Below are 20021 nucleotides of genomic sequence, written 5' to 3' on the forward strand. Positions count from 1 at the left end.
GCACTCGGGCAAAGTACCGACAGAACAAAATCTCCTATTTATTCAGGGGTACCTTCCCATAAGTATATAGTTATTGCAGGAGTTTAGCACTGGTAGAGTCATGCCAGTTAACTTCCCTATGTAAACACGGTCTGGAATGTTGTTTTTGTCCTCCTAATCCCTTGAGAGGGCTGCAGGATCCAAACCCAGATTACGAGGGTAAAACAATAAAGGATTGGATCCCATCCACATAAAAATAGGGCTGGCAGCTATTCTGTTTGCTGAAACTCAAGCATTGATTGGTCACCCTGATAAAGTGTGGGGTTTTTTTCTCCCCATTGAACTGGGGGGAGGGAGAGGAGAAATGGGTGTCTCTGTAATCCAGAGATGCAATCTAACCTTCATAACATCCTGCTTTTTGGTGCTTGTTTTTACTTTAGGCCCTGTATCTCATTGCTACTAACGGGACTCCAGAACTGCAAAATCCAGAAAAGCTTTCGCCCATATTCCGAGACTTCTTAAATCGCTGTCTTGAAATGGACGTGGAAAAGAGAGGTTCTGCGAAAGAGCTGCTACAGGTAGGTGATGGGGAACAGGGCTGAATCAGTGTAGTCAGGCAATCCTGAGTGAGGCCAGGCTTATGGCAAGATCTTGTTTCGGGTGTTAAATACTGCATCAGCTGAAGGCACAAGCACAGCTAAGGTAACCTGCCAGAAAAAAAAAAAAAAAACCACCCCAAAACCTAAATCTATAATAAAGTGTTAACAGACTGCTCCTTTTTTATGCTGTACTTGCTACTAGCAGCAGCTGTGCAGCAAGTTCTGTAACCAACCTCAAATAATAGCTGTTCCCCAGGCCTGCCAAATGCTGAGCTCCTTAATTCCTCTGCTTTCTTCACACAGCTGGCTGTGACATCTGTATGTGTTGTTACGGTCTTGCCGTGCTTGTTCTGATTTGGACAGCAGGAGGGCTTCAAGCCATCGGATGTTCTGGTTGTGTCCCTTCTGGTGGAAGGATCACAAAGCTCTTTGGAATATGCATGGCTTGCATTAAGTGGAGCAGTTTGGCGTTACCACATTTTGCCAGATACAGAGCTGTTGGAACAAAACTTGTGAGATATCTTAATCATAGAATGGCTTGGGTTGGACGGGACCTTAAAGATCATCTAGTTCCAACCCCTCTGCCATGGGCAGGGACACCTTCCGCTAGACCCGGTTGCTCAAAGCCCCGTCCAACCTGGCCTTGAACACTTCCAGGGATGAGGCATCCACAGCCTCCCTGGGCAACCTGTTCCAGTGTCTCAGCACCCTATCATCAATTATTTCACTGAAAACCCGGTGTCTTAGTCTAAACTCCTGGTGAAAGGGGAGGGCCAAGCTGCCAGGCTTTTTACCAACATGGGTGAGAGGAGTGGTTTGTGCGTTCTTTCTGTCAAATTTGCCATGGGGGTGGAAAATGTAGCTCTTTGTAAAATAAATCTGTGATCAGGGGCACTCAGACCTCAACTGTGAGACAGTTCCCTTTTATGTTTTCCTTTCTTTCCGCTAGTTTGTCTAGTGGATTCAGTTTTGGATGTGTTGCTGCCTTCTGAGACTGTAGTGAAGCATTAATCACTAGCAGAATGGCAGTAGTTGAAAGATCACTTCTCCTGGACTTTCCAGCCCCAAAATATCAGAGATCAGTAATGTTCTGTTCCTTGGAGCAGGAATACATTTTGACTGTAAAAACTGCCTGTTTTTAACTACCTTTTAGCCTCTGATTTTGTTTTTTATTTTTATTTTCCATCTCTGAAGCATGTTGCCTTGGGTGATTGATCTGTTCTGATTCTCAGAAGTTCTGTGGGATACAGTTGCTTTTTGTTTTCAGAACAGCTTATGGACTTGCCCTACATGCCTTCACTCTCACCTGAGTGCTGTTTTGATAATCAATGTTGTTTTACTTAACAGAGCACCTTGTATAGGAGACTGAATGGGTCTATGTTGCAAGCTCTGTGCTGCTCTTCTAAATTCCAGCTGCTTTGCAGATTTCTAATATCCGTAGAAGGCCAAGGCGATGCTTTCACTAGACCTGTGATAACAGGGAAGAGAGAAATGAGCAGTGATTCCTTCAGGAAGCCCTGTGCCTTGTGTTTGAACCACACAGGTTGTTTTTAGTAGACCTTTCTTCCACACAGAATTTCACTATAGATTTTGCAAGACTTTATAATTCCCCAGGGCAATGTGCTGAATTTTGCTTAGTCTTGAACATGTACAAACATTGGGGAACTTAGCATGTGTTGGGTGCAACTCTGTTCACTTCAGGCAAGACCCAAAAGTTTGTGGTGGTAACAGACCTTTTGGTTTCACCTGTTCAGAGATTCAAGTAGGTTGTTAGACTTCATATGGGTCTAGGTGCCAATATTTTGAGTAGTCACCAGACTTCTGTGGCATATTCTGAAAAATTTAACCCTTTTTCTTCTTCCTTCTTCCTAGCACCAGTTCCTGAAAATTGCAAAGCCTCTATCTAGTCTCACTCCTCTGATTATTGCAGCTAAAGAGGCAGCCAAGAACAACCATTAAAATGGTGGAGTCAACACAGCCATCATGTCAAGACCTTTAGATTTTCATTTCACAGACTGAATTACCTGTCCCTCTCCTCTTCTGCTCCTTCCTTACAGGGGTGTTCTTAAAACTTTGATCTACCCTGAAGGGTGGCAGAGGTATTGTTCACTGAATGTGGAAGGGCATGCAACAGGGACATTGCTGATCTTACATAGTGAACTGTCTTTCCACCCTGTTGTTGGGGGTGAGAGGGGAAGAGTATTTTGTATGGTTAAGAAGATCTTTCTGAGAACGTCTGAACCTGACCTACACGTAGCAAAGCCAGTTTGTTTTCATGTTTCTTAACTGTGTTTATTTTTTAAAATAACGTGGAGCCTTAGACCATGTTTATCTTAATAAATTAATTCTTTTGCTGGCTGGACTTTTCCTGCTTTTGGCAAGCTGCTATTACACCACTGAGGCTGCTCTTTGCTTTGGATGACTTGAGGAGGGAAGGAAGCAGGCAGCAGAAATGTGAACAGCTGTAACAACTGAAAGGGGAACAAGGGCATGAATACACACCCCTCCTACAGCACTGTTGGATGCTTCGAGGGAGCATGGAGAAGGCCTCTGTGTGCTTCCTGCAGCCGTTGGAGGACTTAATTAATGGATGATTTTTTTGCCAAATTGTGTGAATTGGGAGCCCCCCTCCTCCTTTAGTTTCAACTCAACTAGTTAAACAAATCTCAAACATTTCTGATGTCTAGAAGGTAAATCACAGGAAAAATTGACAGAGAGGTCTTTTAGGGTTATTTCGTCAGCGCTGTGAAACTTCTTGGAGACCCTTGCCCTGTATGATAAAGCAAACAGAGCAATTACTGTTATAAAGATAAGATGTGCCTGCAAAATGATGTTGAAACCTCTTGTTTCTTAGAGCAAGTCCAGTGGAAAACAAACTGATCGTGGATGCTGCTTTCTTGGCGACATGGGGACGTTAATTTTTTGAAATTATAGTGGTTCGTTATGCTACTGATTCCTTTGGTTGCTAATAGTCTGTAAAACAACACGAAACCTGGAACTGCTAGAGGGATTGGTTTTAAACACTGGGCTTATGTTCAACTGTATACTGATTTTTAATAAAATGACTGCTGCATTTCTTAACTTGGGGCTGAGGGAGGATTGGAGAATTCACCGTCACCAGACAAGTCTGTTGGATGGGATTATTGTTCATATTGTCACCAGGTGCTTGAATGTATTGGATAAAGTGATATAACCTTGTCTCTTACCCCTTCTTCTGTAGCCCTTTGGGATAGCAAGTGGTTCTTAAGTGAATAACTTTGCACGTAGAGAAGATCCATAAAAGGTCTGTATTATGACTGGGGGAGCTGCTTTCTCTGTACTGCTTTGGTCATTTATGGGATGAGTTTAAACCCATTCTGGAGTAACCTCTTATCTCTCTCCAAAGCACTTGTGTTGCATAGAAACTCATTCCTGCTTCTTGCTGAGACCTGCTGCTGGCTCAGCCTTTTCTTCCCTGCATCTGGGTTTTAATTCAAATACATTTTTCCTATTTGCTCCACAATACATAACAGCTCATAGACTAGTGTTACCGGGTGTTGGTAGAGTTTGTGAGGTCTTTTGCTTCTGTGGTGCCTTCTCACATCCTTTGTGCTCTGGGGTGCTCACTGACACAAAGCTGAAGTCTGAAGTCCATTGCCAAAGTCTGCAGCCTCTCTCCCTTTGTGTATATACAATTCATCTCCCTGTAATATTAAGTTTTCTTTTGCAAAGCTTGTATCCAAGGATAAATTCCTTGGGCAAAACAGTAAAGCTGCCAGCCTGGAGAGGGATATGATCTATGGATGAGCTCTTCTGCTTGGGCTTAGGTGGAGACTGCAAAATGGAAGGCCACTACACTTGAATAATTCCCTTCGATAAGGACTTTGTTTATATTTGCTCTGGAAGACTCAAGATGGCATACATGGGAAGAAAAGAATTAGGGGCTAGATCTCACTTGATCTAAAATCTCATATGACTCTGGTCTTACAGGTTTGGCAATTGACTTTTTGACAGCACAGGATTAAATCTGTTCCACAAATGTTTCTCTGACTTCTTTTTAACTCCCTTCTCCACTCCATCCTCTGCATCCCATTGAGATGAGAACCTTAATGCAGATATGCCCTATCTGCAAGCATGCATGTGAGCTTATTTTTCTGCAGCAGGATTTCTGCTAAAATTCCCCAAAGAAGGTAGAAAAGGTTATTTGTATGTGATTAAGTCACTCTTCTAGATTCTCTATTGCATAATGGAAAGGAATTGACACAAATGACTGTTTATACCTCGTCTTATGCTGGTGATGTGCTTCTGTCTCCTTGACTTCCACTTTGAATCGGTCCTGCATGTTTTCTGTTAGCTGCTTGAGAGGGGGTTTGCCAAAAGCCTTTTGTTCTCTGCTGGGAAGCTGCAAGACTGTGACTTGTAGATGTGTGCCATCTTGTCCCAGGCTTTTTTTTTTTCCCACCTGTGATGGGTGGGAAAAGGAGGCGACTGCTATAGTGTGCCTGGACCTAGTTTCAAGTTACCAGGCACGTCATGGTTTTATGTTCTCAGAAAATCTTAAAAAATTTTGTAACTACCTTAAGCTTAGGAGAATAGGATTTTTGTTGTTGTTGTTGTTGTTCTGAGATACATCCTTTTCTCCACTCTCTTCATCTGTGCATTGCCCGGTGTTAGAACCTGTGGTAGCTTTTGTGTAGCCACTTATGGCACCTACCTGTTTAAAGAGAGCTCTTAAATAGCGACTCTCTGACTTAAAAATTAACCTCTGGGGCTTATTTTTCTGAGAATATCTTGACTCTGCTGTGATTTGAAAGCAACTCCAATTAGAGAACTTCTTTGGTGGCTTTGCTTTTTTTTTTTGAACATACTCTGATGATGAACTGATGTGCCTGAGTTGAAACCATTTTTAATCACAGCCCTTAATTATTTATTTGCCTATTAATATTAAAGTCTCTCTTCTATATCAGAACATAAAATATTCAATTGTTTGAGTATCCTTTCAGAAAATTGGCTTCCTTTTTGAGGGATCTCAAGCAATCCTATACAAGAAATGATACCATATATTAATATAATATATGATATACAGCTTACAAAGGGCTTGGTGGAGAGAGAGGCTAAAATTCCTCTTCTTTTCCAAACCAGAAGATTGTCTTATTTAAGAAGCAACTAGTAGCTTTGACAAGACGCTTCCTATATTTCAAGACTGGGCATTGATTTGTATTACTTTAGGTTTTCTTTAAACAAACGATTGATTTGGAGTTTGTATGTGAGAGGGGTACACAGACCCCATGTGCCTTGAAGAAAGCAAGTTTGTGATGCTGAGAGTGAAGATCCAGGGCAGGGATGGCAAAACTTGCTAGTTTAGTGGCAGCAGCGATAACACACCTTTCACCATCCCTAAAATGTCTTAATTGAATGGACATCTTTTTAAAGGACAAAAATCTGGCTGATGAGTCATTACAGGCTCTTCTCTAGACCGACATTATGCTCCTACCAAACTGCGTTCCCCTTTTAAACAAAAGGGGTGCATGGTTTTCTCCAGCAAGGAGGCTCCTTGAGAGAGGAGGTTTCCATGGAGACACTTACTTGACTTAAACGATCTGGTTAGGGCTTGAGAAGAGGCTTGGGCGGTAAAAACCACATTGACAGAAAAGCCACTATTTTGCAAAGCAACTGGGGTTGCTGCAGTGTTTTGTTTCCAACTTGATGCCCCTTTTCAGGGGCCCGGTTTTGAAAAAGTGCCAAAAATGTTGCCTGGTCAGAAACGTGAAGTGTGTAAAAGGCATTCGCTTCTTAGCCGAGATCTCTGTTAGTATCTTAATCCATCTGTCTCTCAAAATGCCGCAGGTTGGTATAAGTAGGGCACATTTGCAGCAAAGTACTGTGCAAGAATGGATTGCAATGGCCTGTAAGTAGGTACTTGCTTCCTTAAAACCTACCGTCCTTGGCTGACAGTAAAATTGGTCCACACCAGAGTCCAAGAATAATATTTGTTTGAACCTCATTCTTAATTAAGAGCTTGTATAATCCATTTGTACAGTGGATGACAACATCTTCAATGTTAAAATTGTTAAAGGTAAAGTCTGATTCTCCATCTTGCCACCATAAAATAATGAGACTTTTTAACGGCTTCTTATTTCAAAGTGATGGCGAGCCTGTAGGTGTATTTTGGGGTCGTGAGCCCAACTGGGTTAAGTGTATGGATAATTAGCCACAAACGAGATCCTAGAGCATTAATGACAGCTCACAATGTCAAAGATGGGATCTTAGAGAAGCAGCTGCCAAATTTGACAGGGAATAGCCGACAGTAACGAAACTGAAATACAGATGGGAGCGGGACAGAAACTCACTGCCAAAATGGATGCCTGCAGAGAAGCAGTGGGAAGAGCTACAGAGGAAGAATGGAATTGGTCCGAGGGGTGCTGGGGTAGGATGAAGCAAAGGTTAAAACTTAAATTACGCAATTGCTGAGGAAATTCAGGGAGTGCCACAGCAGCCTGCTGTATCTCAAGGTAGCAATGTCTCTGAAGGAGAAGAGCAGAAAGGAGCCTGGGAAAGGGAGAGGTGCTGGAAGTGGAGATGGGAGCAGCAATATGGCTTTGAGTCACAGCCCATGCTAAGAAAGCTGGAGCTAATCCAGGAGGTTTGCAAAAATGACAAAATTCAGCTGAAACGGGAAAGTGGGAGCTAGAACGGAGGAGATGGCCTTTATGTGCCAAGGAACTGAAGAGAGAGGCCAGATTTCATGGGTATGTGAAACGGCAAAAGCAAATTTAATGCAGGCTTCTGTGGATGACAAGCAGCTTGTTCCCTGTTGCCTTGCAGCATCAGTACAGTGTCTTTTTGTGATCAGCACTGCTTTGGGATCATGTCAGCAGCCGCTGGGCTTTGGTCTCGTGTTTGTAAAGAAGACTTTTTGCTCTGCACCTACTGATTTCTGACTGCAGCTTTCATCTGTTGGCAGATGTCTTTGTGTCGTGTCTCACCTGGAAATAGAGGGGCTGTTGGCATTTTAACATCAGCTAGATAATGTGTTTCTCTTCATATTGCCATGGCATAACTCTCCTGTACTGCCAGGTTTGTTTAATGTGCAAGGTCAGCTCAACCATTTTATAAATAAAACTGAAACCTTAAATAAAACGTGAATGAATTACTTGGTTCTCCTTCACTTGCTATTTCAAAGACCCTTGCAGTGACAGTAGAACTGAGTGGGGGTGCTTAAAGGAGGGGTTGTGTTTCTCTGATCTTTTTAAGATCAGATCTTACTTGATTGAGCAAAGTGACTATGCTAAAAGTTGTTGCAGCAAGTGTGATTTTTACCGCTCAGATGTAGTTAATGTTGTGACAAATATCAGTCTAGAAGCAGGATCTAGACCACGGCTTGAGGAGGAAGCAGCTGGCGAGGGAAGTTGTTGTCTCCTGGATGCTTGTTTTCTCCCCAGGTAGAGCTTGGTGTCTGAGGCTCCTGGTATGGAGGAGAAAATCAGCAGAGGGTTCGGGATAGGTACCTACAGCCACCTTCCCCAGCATCACTCTTGTGAGATCAGCAGGATGAGGCTGATGACAAGAGCAGGAGTTGATCATCCTACGTACTTCTTCGCACAAGTGCCTCACTGCAGTGGGGAGCAGGAACATCGTGATTTGGGGAGGACGTGTGTGCCACCGCAACCCTCCTTCTGCAGTTCATCTCCTGCGTGTGAAACACCTGACCTGGATGTTTGAAGTCTGAGAAACCTGACCTAGTGCTGAGAGGACTTTCTGAGCTCAGCCTCTTAGGAGCATGGGGGTAAGAGGCAGTGGGAAGCTCTGCCAAGCTCTTGTGAGTCAGCTGGATGCTGACCCAGATTTTAGAGAGGGTGCTGGAAGAAAGGGGAACACCTTGAATGGGGGAAATAGCATAACCAACTAGAATAAGGCAATTAATGTTACTTCATAGAATCCCCTCTGCCCAGAACAGATGCTCTAGCTGAAGGCTGCTTTCCAACAGCTCTTTTTGAGGAAAGCCAAAGAAAAGACCTGTTTGGGTTGGTTTTGTTTTTTTTTTTTTTTTTTGAAGATTAGGGGCCCCATCACTTGAGCAAGAGGAACACTGCAGCCCAGCTGGCTGGGATTGTGGGTGATTCTCTTTGCTGTGATGTGGTAGCATCCCGTGTCAGATGTCCTTGTCCCATTAGAGACAACCTTCTCTGAAGCTTCACAAAGCAGGGTACCAGCCAAACTTATGATCCTGGTAACATACCCCCAAAAGTGCCCCTAAAAATGCTGCTGGGTTGGTGTTTTGTGGCTCTACCTCCTGCTGTGTGGAGGATGCACAGTATAACTAACTAACACTTTCTATGACTTCTGGGGGACTTTCTGTGTTGGAGGCCTCTTCCCTTGAGATGAACTTGGTTGAATTGCCCAGCAGTTGCTGTGGGTGGGAGATGTTGGACAATGAATAATTTCAAGGCTTTAGGAAATGGTCGATGTTGATTTCAGTAAAGTATAACTCATCTGAAAGCTCTTCAGAGCCCTAAGGATCCTTCCTCAAAGGTGAATTCCTAACCAAACTTAAATAATTAGTGGGTTGGGGTTTTTTTAATAGCTGAATCAGTTTTGGAGAGTCAGATAAACAACTCCGAAGTAACAGTTCTCAATTCCCAAGGCCTAATTTTCTTCCATCTGCACAGGAGGGAAGCCCCTGTGTGATGATCTCAGAGGGTTGTCCTGAAGCTACAGGTGCAATTACTGCTATTCCTGTGGCACCTCCCCCAGATCTCTAAAGTTTTACTTTTTCATCCCTAAATTTAGTGCGTTGTCCTCTTAGCTCCTGGTTAACTGGGAGAGGTGATGCCTTGTGTTAGACCAGCTGATCTATGGAGGGGGAGCAGGGGAAAAAAGACGAGGAGAAGCTTTGGGGAGCACACGGCTTCAGGTCTGAGCCAGACACTGCCAACTGGCCGCTAAATCCTAGTGGGAGCAGTTATTCTGGGTGTAACTGCAGGATATTAGTTTATTTGGGAGTGAAATGGGGTAATTGGTGGTAGGAGAAGCGATATGCTGGTAGGTACAACAGAGAAGAGGTGTTCTTTATCACACACTGCAGGGAAAACTGCAGCACTCCATGCAGATGATGCTTTGACTGGGTCCCTCATTTTTAGCAGCACCCAGAAAACTTCCAAGTTTTGGTTCCCAAGCTCATCTTTTAGGAGGATCTGTAGCTTGAACACGATGAGCAGGGAGCTTGCTGGGCTTTCCTGGCAGGTCCTTCCCCATTCCTGGGGCTGTAATGCCCTCTCTCGGGCATTGAGAGATTCATTTCCTTTTATGTTGCTCAGTTTCCACGAGCAATGTAAAAAGCAGCTTTTTATGTTTCTTTTGGAGGCTGCATGCTGAAGGCAGCCCACACGCACCAGCAGGGATAAGGAGATGGTCATGACACAGGATCTGGTGTCCCGAGATGTCCGTTCCCCTGTGATCACCCCATCTCCAGCTTAGTCCTTGTCTCATTTTTTAAGTTATTATTTACATTTATGCGTCGCGGCAGCCTCCTAAGGCAAATGCGTCCCTCCCAGGCCCATGGTTACATGTGAACCATCAAGGACAGGTCTTCTGCTCCCATCACGACATAGGTCCCTGATGCTGGGTCCTCTGTGTACATCAACAGGGCGGGTGTTTGCAGACACCCCCATGCTTCTCCCCAGCCTGGTGGGGATTTCTGGTGGGCCAGGTCCATGTTGATGTACTGGTTAAGCCTGGTAAGGCAGAAGGGGCATGTCCCTGCTGTGCCATGACGGTTGGTGGGTTTGAGAGAGGCTGCAAGGCACTGCTGAGCGGAGGCTCGTCCCCACCTAATGCAGCCATGGGTGAAGTGAACCAGGACCTGCCCCTTATCCCACATCTTGTGCCCCAAAACCCACTAACCTGCTTAAATTTGGGGTTAGTAGCTCTGCTCACAGTCAAGGTCAGGGTCCCGCTGGCCATGTGTGCAGCTGTAATAGTGTCCAGGACTCAAGCACGCCTGGATCATGTCATGAAGGACGGTGGGCAAGTAACAGCCCTCTCATTTCTCACTGATGGTGAGCTGAAATGTTCAAAGGCTGCTCCTGGGGGCTGGACTGGTGCAGGAGGGCAGTGAACTGGGGGGAAAACAACTGCTCCCCTAGCCCCACTCCTCCTTTTTGTTCCCCAAGCTCGTGGCTGCGTAGATGATGGTCCCCTAGGTGGGAAGCATCTGCCACTTTCTTCTGTTCCCTGTTTCCCAAATATGTCAGGCTCTAACCCCACTTCTCACCCAAGTTCTTTGTGTTTTGTAGGCACCCCAGAGCATCCCAAGCCAGGGATGCTATAAGTCTTCCCATCTCCTTTGCCACCAGGAAGAAGCCGGCAGGCAGGTCCTAGCCCAGGGAGAACAAGTGCAAGGTCAGTGGCGATGCTAGGACAGAGGGAGGGTGGGCTTTAGGCAATGCAACCTCCTGTGTTGGCATGCTGGGGAAGGGTTGTCTCATCGCTGGCAGCTCCCTCTGACCAGCCTGGCTCTGCTCGCCTGGGCCACCCACCTGTGTGAAGGGTGAGAAGTGGTTCATGAGGTCTCTGGGCTCATCCTGGTGATGACAAGTGCCACCCGAGAGCCTCCATGGTGACAAAGCATCACAGCCTGGGAGAGATGGGGCGTAGCACAGGTTTAAGAGCCTGAATGGTGGGAAACACGTTTGCTGACCCAAAACAGCATTAAATCTGAGCCCCCACAAAACTCATTTGGGCTCAGGAGCGTCACACACTGCATGGTTCCCTGTAGGGCGACCTGTGCAGTTTATAACTCCAGAAAAGGGGGGACCTCGCTGTGACATCCCTGCTGAGAAGCAGGAGGGTGTCCCCACCACCTGGGGGGAAACCATCAGGGAAGGGGCTAAGCTCACAAAACAAAACCCTGACGTGCTTCGCTCCTGACATCCCTCACAGTCCGCCCGCACCCTTTGCCACGTTACTTTGCTTGGGCGCAGAAACATTTGGCCAAGACGTGGTTTATTGGACCCTCTCCTTCCTCACCGGTCCTTGCATCTGCTTTTCCCCTCTGAAACTTCCTTGGCCCTTTCAGGGTAACTCAAGTTGCATCCTCCCAGGTGCGTTGCAACCCCCTAATTTCTGCTGGGAAAGAATGAAACGATGCCGTTGCATAAAGGACAGCCATAAAATATAGAAGAAGGGCGAGGATCATCTCTCCCCCTCTTTTCACGATGCTGTATCAGCTGGTCCATGGTGCCAGCAGCAGCCAGCCCCACCGTGGGAGAGCGGGCAGTGGAGTTGCTGCAGCAGCGGCTGCGAGAGGCAGAGAGTTTGTTGCTGCTGGCCACTTCAAAGTGTGAGGTGAAAACTCCTGCAGCAGCTCTCCATCCCCACAACACGGCTTGTGTTTGTGCTGGCGGGCCGGTTCCCCGTGGTTGGACTGCACGGTGAATCCATCTGGTCCCTCCTAGCTGCCTGCCCGAGGGACGCAGCTCACTCAGAAATGATGCTCAGAGCCTCTCTCTGAGTCCCAGGACTCAGGAGGAGTTGCTTGACAATTTTGCCTGCTTGAGTTTATTTTTTGAGTTTAAATTCCAGCACTTGGGGTGAGTTTTGCACCTCGTGGGTTGTACGCTCCAGAAGAAACTGCCAGGTCCTTGGCACAACTCGACGGGCTTTGCACCATTATTCACAGCTGCTATCGTCACTCGGGAAGGGACAGCAGCAATTCTTGGGAGCAAGCAGGATTAAAAATAACTCTGATCAATCCAAGCAGCCTGAGAAATGACAATGAAGGAGACACCGCAGGATGCAGAAGCAGGGTCAGGCCCTGGCTTCCCTGGAGGCTTGCCAGCACCACGCAAAAGCTGCTGCTCCCCATTTGCACGGTGCCTCCACTTTGCCCCGGGTATCAGCTTCAGGGGGCTGATACTCTCCCTGATTTTTGATATTTCAGAGCTGTGTGTCAAAGGGTTCAGGCTGGGAGATGGGGAGAGAGACCCGCTGCAGCCTCATCCCCCGAGGCTCAGCGTGAAGTGGGGTGTCTCTCCCTTTCTCTCCCCAGCCCATTCTCTGTGCCTCTACTGACTGATGCTTCTGCTTTTCGGTGGGATCCTGCTCGCTGCAAAAGGTAGATGCTGCTTGCCCATGGCCACAGGGTCTGTACCAGCAAGCTGCCATTCCCCAGGAGAGCAAGGGCTGAGGTTTGGATCAGTTCGGGTCAACTCCTCCTTCTCCCCCCACCTCCCTTATCATTCCTAGAAACGCCAACACCATAAATGGTGCCGTTTCTGTAATTAATCTTACGGGGATGTCATTACCTGCGTGAGTCACCTGCTCTCAAGGCTCTGCAATCATTGTGCATCCGCACGATGGAGGGGGGACATGAACTGACCCCTTCGTGCTGCCAAGGCAGGGCATTGCAAGAGGGCAAATGTCCCAAGCTGGGTAGGATTTAGGGTGGGAGGACGTGAACATATGCATTTCCCAACAAAATACTCCACCCTGTGGCCGGCAGCTGGGCAAGGAGACCATCCCCACTCCCTGTTTGTGCCATTCCCCTTGGTTTTATCTTCTCCTGACACACAGGCAAAACTCACCGGGGTTCAAGGCTGACCTGCCCCTCTGATATCCTCAGGGTGGGTTTGTACGGCACCAGTCCGTTGCAGGCATTTTCTTTATAGGCTCATAAATTCCAAGGCTGGGCTCGCTGGTGGCAGGGCTCCAGCTGATCATCACTTGCCTTCCTTGCCAGCTGCCGGCAGGGGTAGGGCACCGACTGGGACATTGGGCAGGGATTTTGTAGTTGAGATAAGCTGGTGAACTCTGAGCTGAAGGTACTGAAGCCAGAGCAGCCTCTGCCCAGTCGGTGAGTCCTTTGCCAGGTGTTTGCAGAGCAACCCGTGGTGCTGAAGGCTTTGCATCTCTATACCCAGAAGAAAGAAAAACCACAACGTTATTTTAGGGCAGAGAACAGGGATATTTGGGATTTTCTTTGCTTGTTAGGAGGTGGGGCTATGGTTGTGTTTTAAATGACCTTTTTCATTTTTCAGGTCTCTTCCCTCCACTGCAGGGAGTTTTTTTTGTGCTGATGATGTTGCTCAGCCCTGTCCCCTTATCCCTCACGTACCCCCTGGAGTCCATCCATGCCATGAGGATACAGCAGCTGAAAGAAAGGCAGCCCGGGCAAGGATGACGGTGAAGCCCCTTCAGAAGGTATTTTGGGGGGCACTGACCTTGCTGCTGGCTTCAAAGGCAGAGCAAAACTCTTGGGCTCTCTGGGCTCTCCACTATTCCTCAAACGTGCCAGGCCACCCCCATGCCATGCCTCCCCTGGGCATGGATCTTCAGGACCTTAGCATGGCCCCATGATGAAGCTGGGCTTAACACGGCCACAAATACATAAAAAGAAAAATCCAGTGGATCAACTTGGGAGATTAAAACTGCAAGGTACCTGGAAAAGCTGCTGTTGCTGCTCCCTACATCTCATCAGTGCCATCAGCCTTCTTAATCTCACCCTTTCCTGCTCTATTTATCAGATTTCCAGGAATCAGACCATAAAGCAAGTAATATTTCTAGAGGCTCACGCACAATACCATGCCTCTTCACTCCAGCCAGCTGAGCATTAGCTGGAAGATGATCAGCAATAAAAACAGCTGCTTCTACCTTCATACCTTGCAGTTACCTCATTTATTTCATATTCCAATTCCAAAGGGAGATGATGCTATTTTAGGAAGGATTAGCAATACTGCTTTTAAAGTGGAACTCTTATATGCCTTCCACTCGTCATTAGGTTTCAGAGTGAACTAGGCTGTCATTTCTAGCTCACCTTAAAAGTTTCTCTCTGTAATGTGGGCTGCCCAAAAACTGCTGGGCCATCATTTCTGCCCTGTTCTTCCCCTCTCTATTTGCAGGGGCAGTTTGCTGATTTTGCTTTTGAGGGACCCTCTGATCTGTCTTTTTATCCAACAAGAAAAATCCCAATGTGAGATACCACAGGGACAAAAAAAACCTGGACCAGTGCTGTTTCAGAGAGCCCTCCAGGGCTGAGGGGATGTTTCGTTAGCCTCTCATGCAGCAAAGAGCTTTTTAGGAGCAGGAGGAGCTGCGTGAGGTTGTGCAGCTTCCTAGCCTCAGAAACTTTACAGTGGGATTTTGCCTCTCTGAAAGTCCAGGGTGCATTGGAGGTTACAAAATACAACCGCACAAACTGCTTTTGTTGTGCTGACCTGCCCCCTCTCCGTCTCCAAAGGAAGTTGTGTCTGTAATAGGATTTAGATACTAAATCCCAAAACCATGAAAAAAAAGAAAAAGAAAAAGAAGCAGGTTTTGCATCCGGGATTGCTCAGAAATTTGGTGTAGCGGATTCCTGCCTGGGGCTCACAACTGTGGGAAGCATTTTCACAGAGGAGGTTTGGGAGTTTTAATTCTGAGGGTCAGCGAGAACACGTCTTGCACAAATCTCCTTTGGGATACTTCCTCGGACCCCATCCTTTGGACACCTAATTCTGCCGAGGCAGGATTTGAATACCAGCCTCTCCTGTTCTGGGTGAGGCGAGGGATGAATCCAACCCAGGTTCACCCTCAAGTCCCTGGCATCTCCCAGAGCCATGCAGTGAGCAGCTGCCTGTGTCCCAGGAGGAGATTTTAGTTTTTCCAGCCTTGGGAACTGAATTTATAAAGCCCCGTGTGGCCCCTCCTACCGTGGGAGGGACGGCTCCAGCAGCCTCTCTAATACTGGGTGTCACACAGCGGTGCCACCATTCGGGTCCCGGAGTGTCACAAGCAAAGGACACAGCAACCTAAGTGTGGCAGAAAGCAAAAAATAACCCCTCCATGAGTATCCCGGCGAGGTAAGTTACCTTCTCTCTCCTAACTCTTAAAGATGCTCCTGCCTGGTGAAATGCGTCTCTGCCTGCTCTTTCCTGCCTGCCCTAAAAGTTAGCACTGTTGGGGGGGGGGGGAATTTCTTTGACTTTTCCTTTTTTCCCTTTGGACTTTTGAGTGTGTTGGTTGGGATGCGATAGCGGGCGATTGACCCAACTCCTGCCTGGATCGCAAAGAGAAACAAAGCCCGGAGAATGGGGAGAACCGGTAACAAAAGGGGAGCAAAGGGGGTGATTTGTGAGCGGGGGGCTTTCTGGTGGCTGGTTGGGGAGGAGAAGGTGCTCAGCAGTCTGGCTTTGTTCTTGGGGTCTGTGCTGGATGAGTTGGCTGTGACCTATTGAGGGGAGAACCGGGAACTGGGATGAGACGTGAGCGGTGTGTGGCTGGTGGGGTTGCTGTAGCCGGGGTGGTGGTGGGAGCGAGACGGCGGCCGAGCATTTGCAATTCTTGGGATAAAGGGCTGTTTCCATAGTAAAAGGGAGAAAGGAGCCTCTCTCTTTCTTCCCCTAAGTTCGCCTAGCGTGTGAATGGGGAGGTTGACTCGGGAACAAATAACCCGTGAAAGGGTAACATCTGGGAACAGCTGTAAATAATCAGGATCAGCTGTAAATAATAATGGTTAGAAAGGCTGGAAGGAACCCTCTGGTCCAACGTTTGCCCCGCCGCTGCACGTCACTCTGGGAGTTTTGATGGGCACCTGTTTGGCGAGCAGCTCTCTTTGCAGCTGAAAGCGGTATTTGGCCCTGGCTTTAATCTGCTGCTGCTGTCCGAATACTTTCCCGTTACTTGTAGGGATAACCATAATTAGCAGTGAAATGGGGGAATTTTTACTTCTAGGAAAGAGTGAACTTGAATTCAGGGTCAGGCACTAAGCTGATATGAACCTGGGGACCAGCACAAGGCAAACATAGAATTGGATTGTGCAAACTTTAATTAGCTGGAGGTCCAGCCCGTGGTGTACATCACCTCCTTTTCACTTCTATGCTTTCTTTGGGAATCCTGATCTCACAATATAATGTCTCTCAGGACTTATCCTCCAGCACATGATACCAGGTGGAAGGGCAAGAGGGAACAGAAATAATTTCCTACAGCTGCTCAAGGCTTTTAAGCTGCATTTAACAAAGAAAAAAAAAAGCATAATGTATCCTGGGATCAGCCGCATTTTAATTCAAAAAATATTCTGAATGTGAAGGGAGCCAAAGCTATCACTTCCTTTCCAACTTTGCTATTGAAATGTTTAAAAGGTGTGTAAGATTTCCAGGGCAATTTGAAATCTTTGCAGAGAAATACAAAGCTGGGTTTCATGACCAGTCCTGTGACTTTCTTATTCCACAACATTGGACCGAGGTGATTGGATGGTGTCTTTTGAGCTTTATGTGTTATTTCTAGTGATGAAAATGCAGTTCTTTAAATTTGGTGGGCATAGCTTGTTCTGAGACTACCTGCAGCTTACAAAGTGCCTCTGCACAAGTTGTCACCATACGGTGGTGTTTAGTGTGATAAAATACCAACCAAAATTTAAGAGAAAGCATTTTTTTTTTAAAGTTTGTGGCTCTTTGGCAACGTGCACTTAATCTCCTTGCTGTCTGAGGGACCAGAAGCCCTCCTTCAAGCTCGTTGTGTGCAAATGGCTTCACAAGTTATCCCCCATCAGCTGAGACACGTGTGCTCCTGCCTCCTCGCAGGGTGGAGCAAATGCTGCCCAGTGGCAAAGTCCCAGCTGGGTGGCTTTGTGTCGGGGACAGGCTGGAGGGAGCTCTGCGATGGTTGCTCCCTGCAGACTGTAATGCCATGCACGCAGCAAAAGCCCAACTTTGGTCCAAACCTGAATCCAGGTCTTGGGATATTTTGAAGGAGGAGGTCTGTACCTCATCTTGGAGTCACCACCTATGATTTGGCTTGTAGGACTGCCCCAGAGACCTCTGTGGTGTGTGATAAATGAGGGTCTTGGACTATTTTTAAAAAGAGCAGATCTGATAGGAAGTTGGGAAGGTCCTTTCAGCTCCTGTCGGTCCTTACTGAAAGGAAAGAAAGGGAGCCAGCATGGGTAGAGCAGCTTGGAGACATGACCTGTGAGGCACCCTGGACCATGCCTTCATGGCAGGATGAGCCCTGAGGGCAGCATGGGCTTGGCTCCACATTGCAACCTCTGTTCCAGGTCCAGACACCTTGTGAGAGAGAGCTGAGCAGGCTGCCTGCAGGTGCTCTTCTCTTCAGCATCTTGTCCTCATCCTGCTCTCCATGTGCTGGAGACTGCTTTCCCAGCGGTGCCCAAGGAGGAGCCACAGCTGGCTGCTTTTTGGTTGCTGAGGGGTTGGCATTTGATAAGATCCCAGTAAATGGAGGGTGGCATTCATTCATGTTCCCTGTGACTCTCCCCACCAGCAGAACATTGGCATCTGCTGCATTTCAACCCTTTCTTGTCCTCTCCAGGGAAAAGGAAGGAAGAAGAAAGAGTGATACTTTAGAGGGTTGAACAGATTGAACATGCCCATGTCCTGGTTTCATACTGTTCTTACTCTCCTGTCATTTTTTGCCTTGCAAGTCTTTGTGGTGTCCCTAGAGAAGATGCTGTGTTAAGCATGATAAGGACCTGCTGTCAGGGTCAGGATGGACTCTTCATCCTCCTGGCCCAGGTCCTTTCTGGTTTTTGGGCAGTCGTAGTCTACGTGAGTGCACATGATGCTGTAGCAAGAGAGAGATGAGGAACCCTGTCCTGGGACTTGTCCTCTCCAGGTCTGGTGCCAAGGGAAGGGTCTTGGGGCCATCACAGCATGCCAGTGCTTTTCTTTAGTCAATGTTTGCATGGAAAGATGACAAGGGCAAGAAGTTCACCATGATGGTGGTGCACTGTAAGAGCAGCAGGCAGGGAGATAGAGCAGGGTTGGGTGGGGGTAACGTGTATGCGTGTGATTGAGGCTGTGGCTGCTCCCCATGAGGGCAGTTTTGATGTCAGCCTCACTGTTGGGTGCAAGAAGAAGGAAGAACAGATCTGCAAGCAGGGCACAGCACGGGAGCAGCTCGAAGTGTCGCTGTATGCCTGCACACTCAGGCTGGAGTCTCATTGCTTGCATAGAAATGCTTTGGAGTCAGTCCCTTCCTTACTCTCCCACCTCATTTCCTCTGTTCTCCAATGCAGAAATTCCTTGTTTCTCCAACCTCCATCTGCTCTAATTAGGCTGGAAGCCCCTGGAAGGTTTTCAATCCCTGAGAAGTTTGTACAGCACCGAGCCTCTGTGACAATTGATGGGTCCAGTCCTCTCTGCTCCTGTGGCCCCGGCTGCTGCCACTGATTCAGTCTGGTCCTTTCCGCAGCTGCTCTTAATCACTGAACTTATTTTGGAAGGTCTCCAGAGTTGCAGAAATAAAAGACACTTTAGAGAAGGGGGGAGGGGGGAAATTGGCAAGAGCTTTTTAAAAGACTACTTAGTTCTTAAGTTGTACTTGCTACTGATTATCCTTTGCTCTGTGATTCCTTTAATTGATTCATGCCTTAAAGCAGTCAGAAAGGTTCTGTGGGGTCATGGTGGCTCTCTCCTAAGTGCTCTCTTTCTCTGCAAAGCTTTTAAGAGTTTTTGGTTGAGCAAAACCCAGTTCTTGCAAGAAATGCAGGTGAATGACACCGACCCTTTTACCTTCTCCATCCGCCAGATTATCCAGCCCCCATCTTAGACCTTTACCACCTGACCTCTTCCTTCCCTCCCTGTCGCCAGTTGGCAGCCTGCTACCAAGCTGAGCCTGTCCCATATTCCTCTGCAATTCATGGTAAATGCTGGTTTGGGGGATGGTTCTTTGGCCATTCTGTAAGAATGAGGCACTGTAGGGTTGGGAACTGCTGCCCTCAGTAAGTCATGTGGTCCTACCCATGGGAGCATCTGTGGTCCCCGTGACTGCTGCATGTAAATCCGCGTGGAGAATTTCTGTGGCTGCCCTTTGTACGGCAGCGGGGATAGACCCAGAGCCAAGGCGGTGACAACCCCCCGGCAGTGGTGGCCTTGGCCTCTCCCTGCTGCTGGCTGAGTGACAACGGGCCCCCCTGTCCAACTCTGTCCCTGCGGATTGGGGGGTGGGATGCACCTGGCAGAAACTGCTTTTTGGAAAGAAGTGCTTGTTGGGCTGGAAGGAAGTGAAACACGATCTATAGGTGAGAAGAGCTTTAACAAAGATCCAGAAAACTTTGTCATCTGGAGGTGCCACCACGGCTGGTGTCAGGAGAGCCTGTATGGGACACCAGAGGCTCGCCTGCTGGCTCCTGGCACCGAGCTGGTCCATGTTAGTCACTGCCACTTGTAACCACAGAGCCGTCGTGCCTTCACCTGGGCACAGACATCCAGGGCTGGCTCCCAGCACCAGAGGACCTAAACCGAGCAGGGCAAAACTGAGCAGGGCAAGGTCCATCATGTGCTTGGCAGCGCCTGGCTCTCCCTGATCCTGGGAAATACTTTCCTCATCCCATTAGCTGACATCTGCCTGGTCTGAGCTTTTCTATGGGGGCATCTTCCAGGTAGCCATGGGCTTTGGTGCCCATGCCAAGGCAGCTTGTGAAGCCCAGGATGCAGAAGTTCCTTGGAGGGGAGCTGGAAGGGTCACAGG

At 47.6% G+C, this 20021-nt stretch overlaps 2 protein-coding genes across 8 annotated transcripts in view; both read left to right on the plus strand.

The window, feature by feature from the left end:
- The window catches only part of PAK1 (p21 (RAC1) activated kinase 1), a 76083-nt gene extending 68370 nt beyond the window's left edge, over window positions 1–7713 (plus strand). For all 6 annotated transcript variants that reach the window (XM_075050206.1, XM_075050211.1, XM_075050208.1 and 3 more), the window contains 2 exons: window positions 420–557; window positions 2451–7713. In XM_075050206.1, the coding sequence (XP_074906307.1) occupies window positions 420–557; window positions 2451–2537 (225 nt within the window). In that variant the 3' untranslated portion in view covers window positions 2538–7713. The remainder of the gene's footprint in view (window positions 1–419; window positions 558–2450) is intronic.
- A 7579-nt stretch (window positions 7714–15292) lies between these two features.
- Window positions 15293–20021, plus strand: part of GDPD4 (glycerophosphodiester phosphodiesterase domain containing 4) — a 33519-nt gene continuing 28790 nt past the window's right edge. The window contains exon 1 of one of the 2 annotated variants that reach the window (XM_075050453.1): window positions 15293–15394. The gene's annotated coding sequence lies outside the window, so the exon portion shown is untranslated. The remainder of the gene's footprint in view (window positions 15395–20021) is intronic. The other variant, XM_075050454.1, reaches the window with a different exon arrangement.

Source organism: Buteo buteo, chromosome 18, assembly GCF_964188355.1.
Source record: "Buteo buteo chromosome 18, bButBut1.hap1.1, whole genome shotgun sequence".
NCBI lineage: Eukaryota > Metazoa > Chordata > Aves > Accipitriformes > Accipitridae > Buteo > Buteo buteo.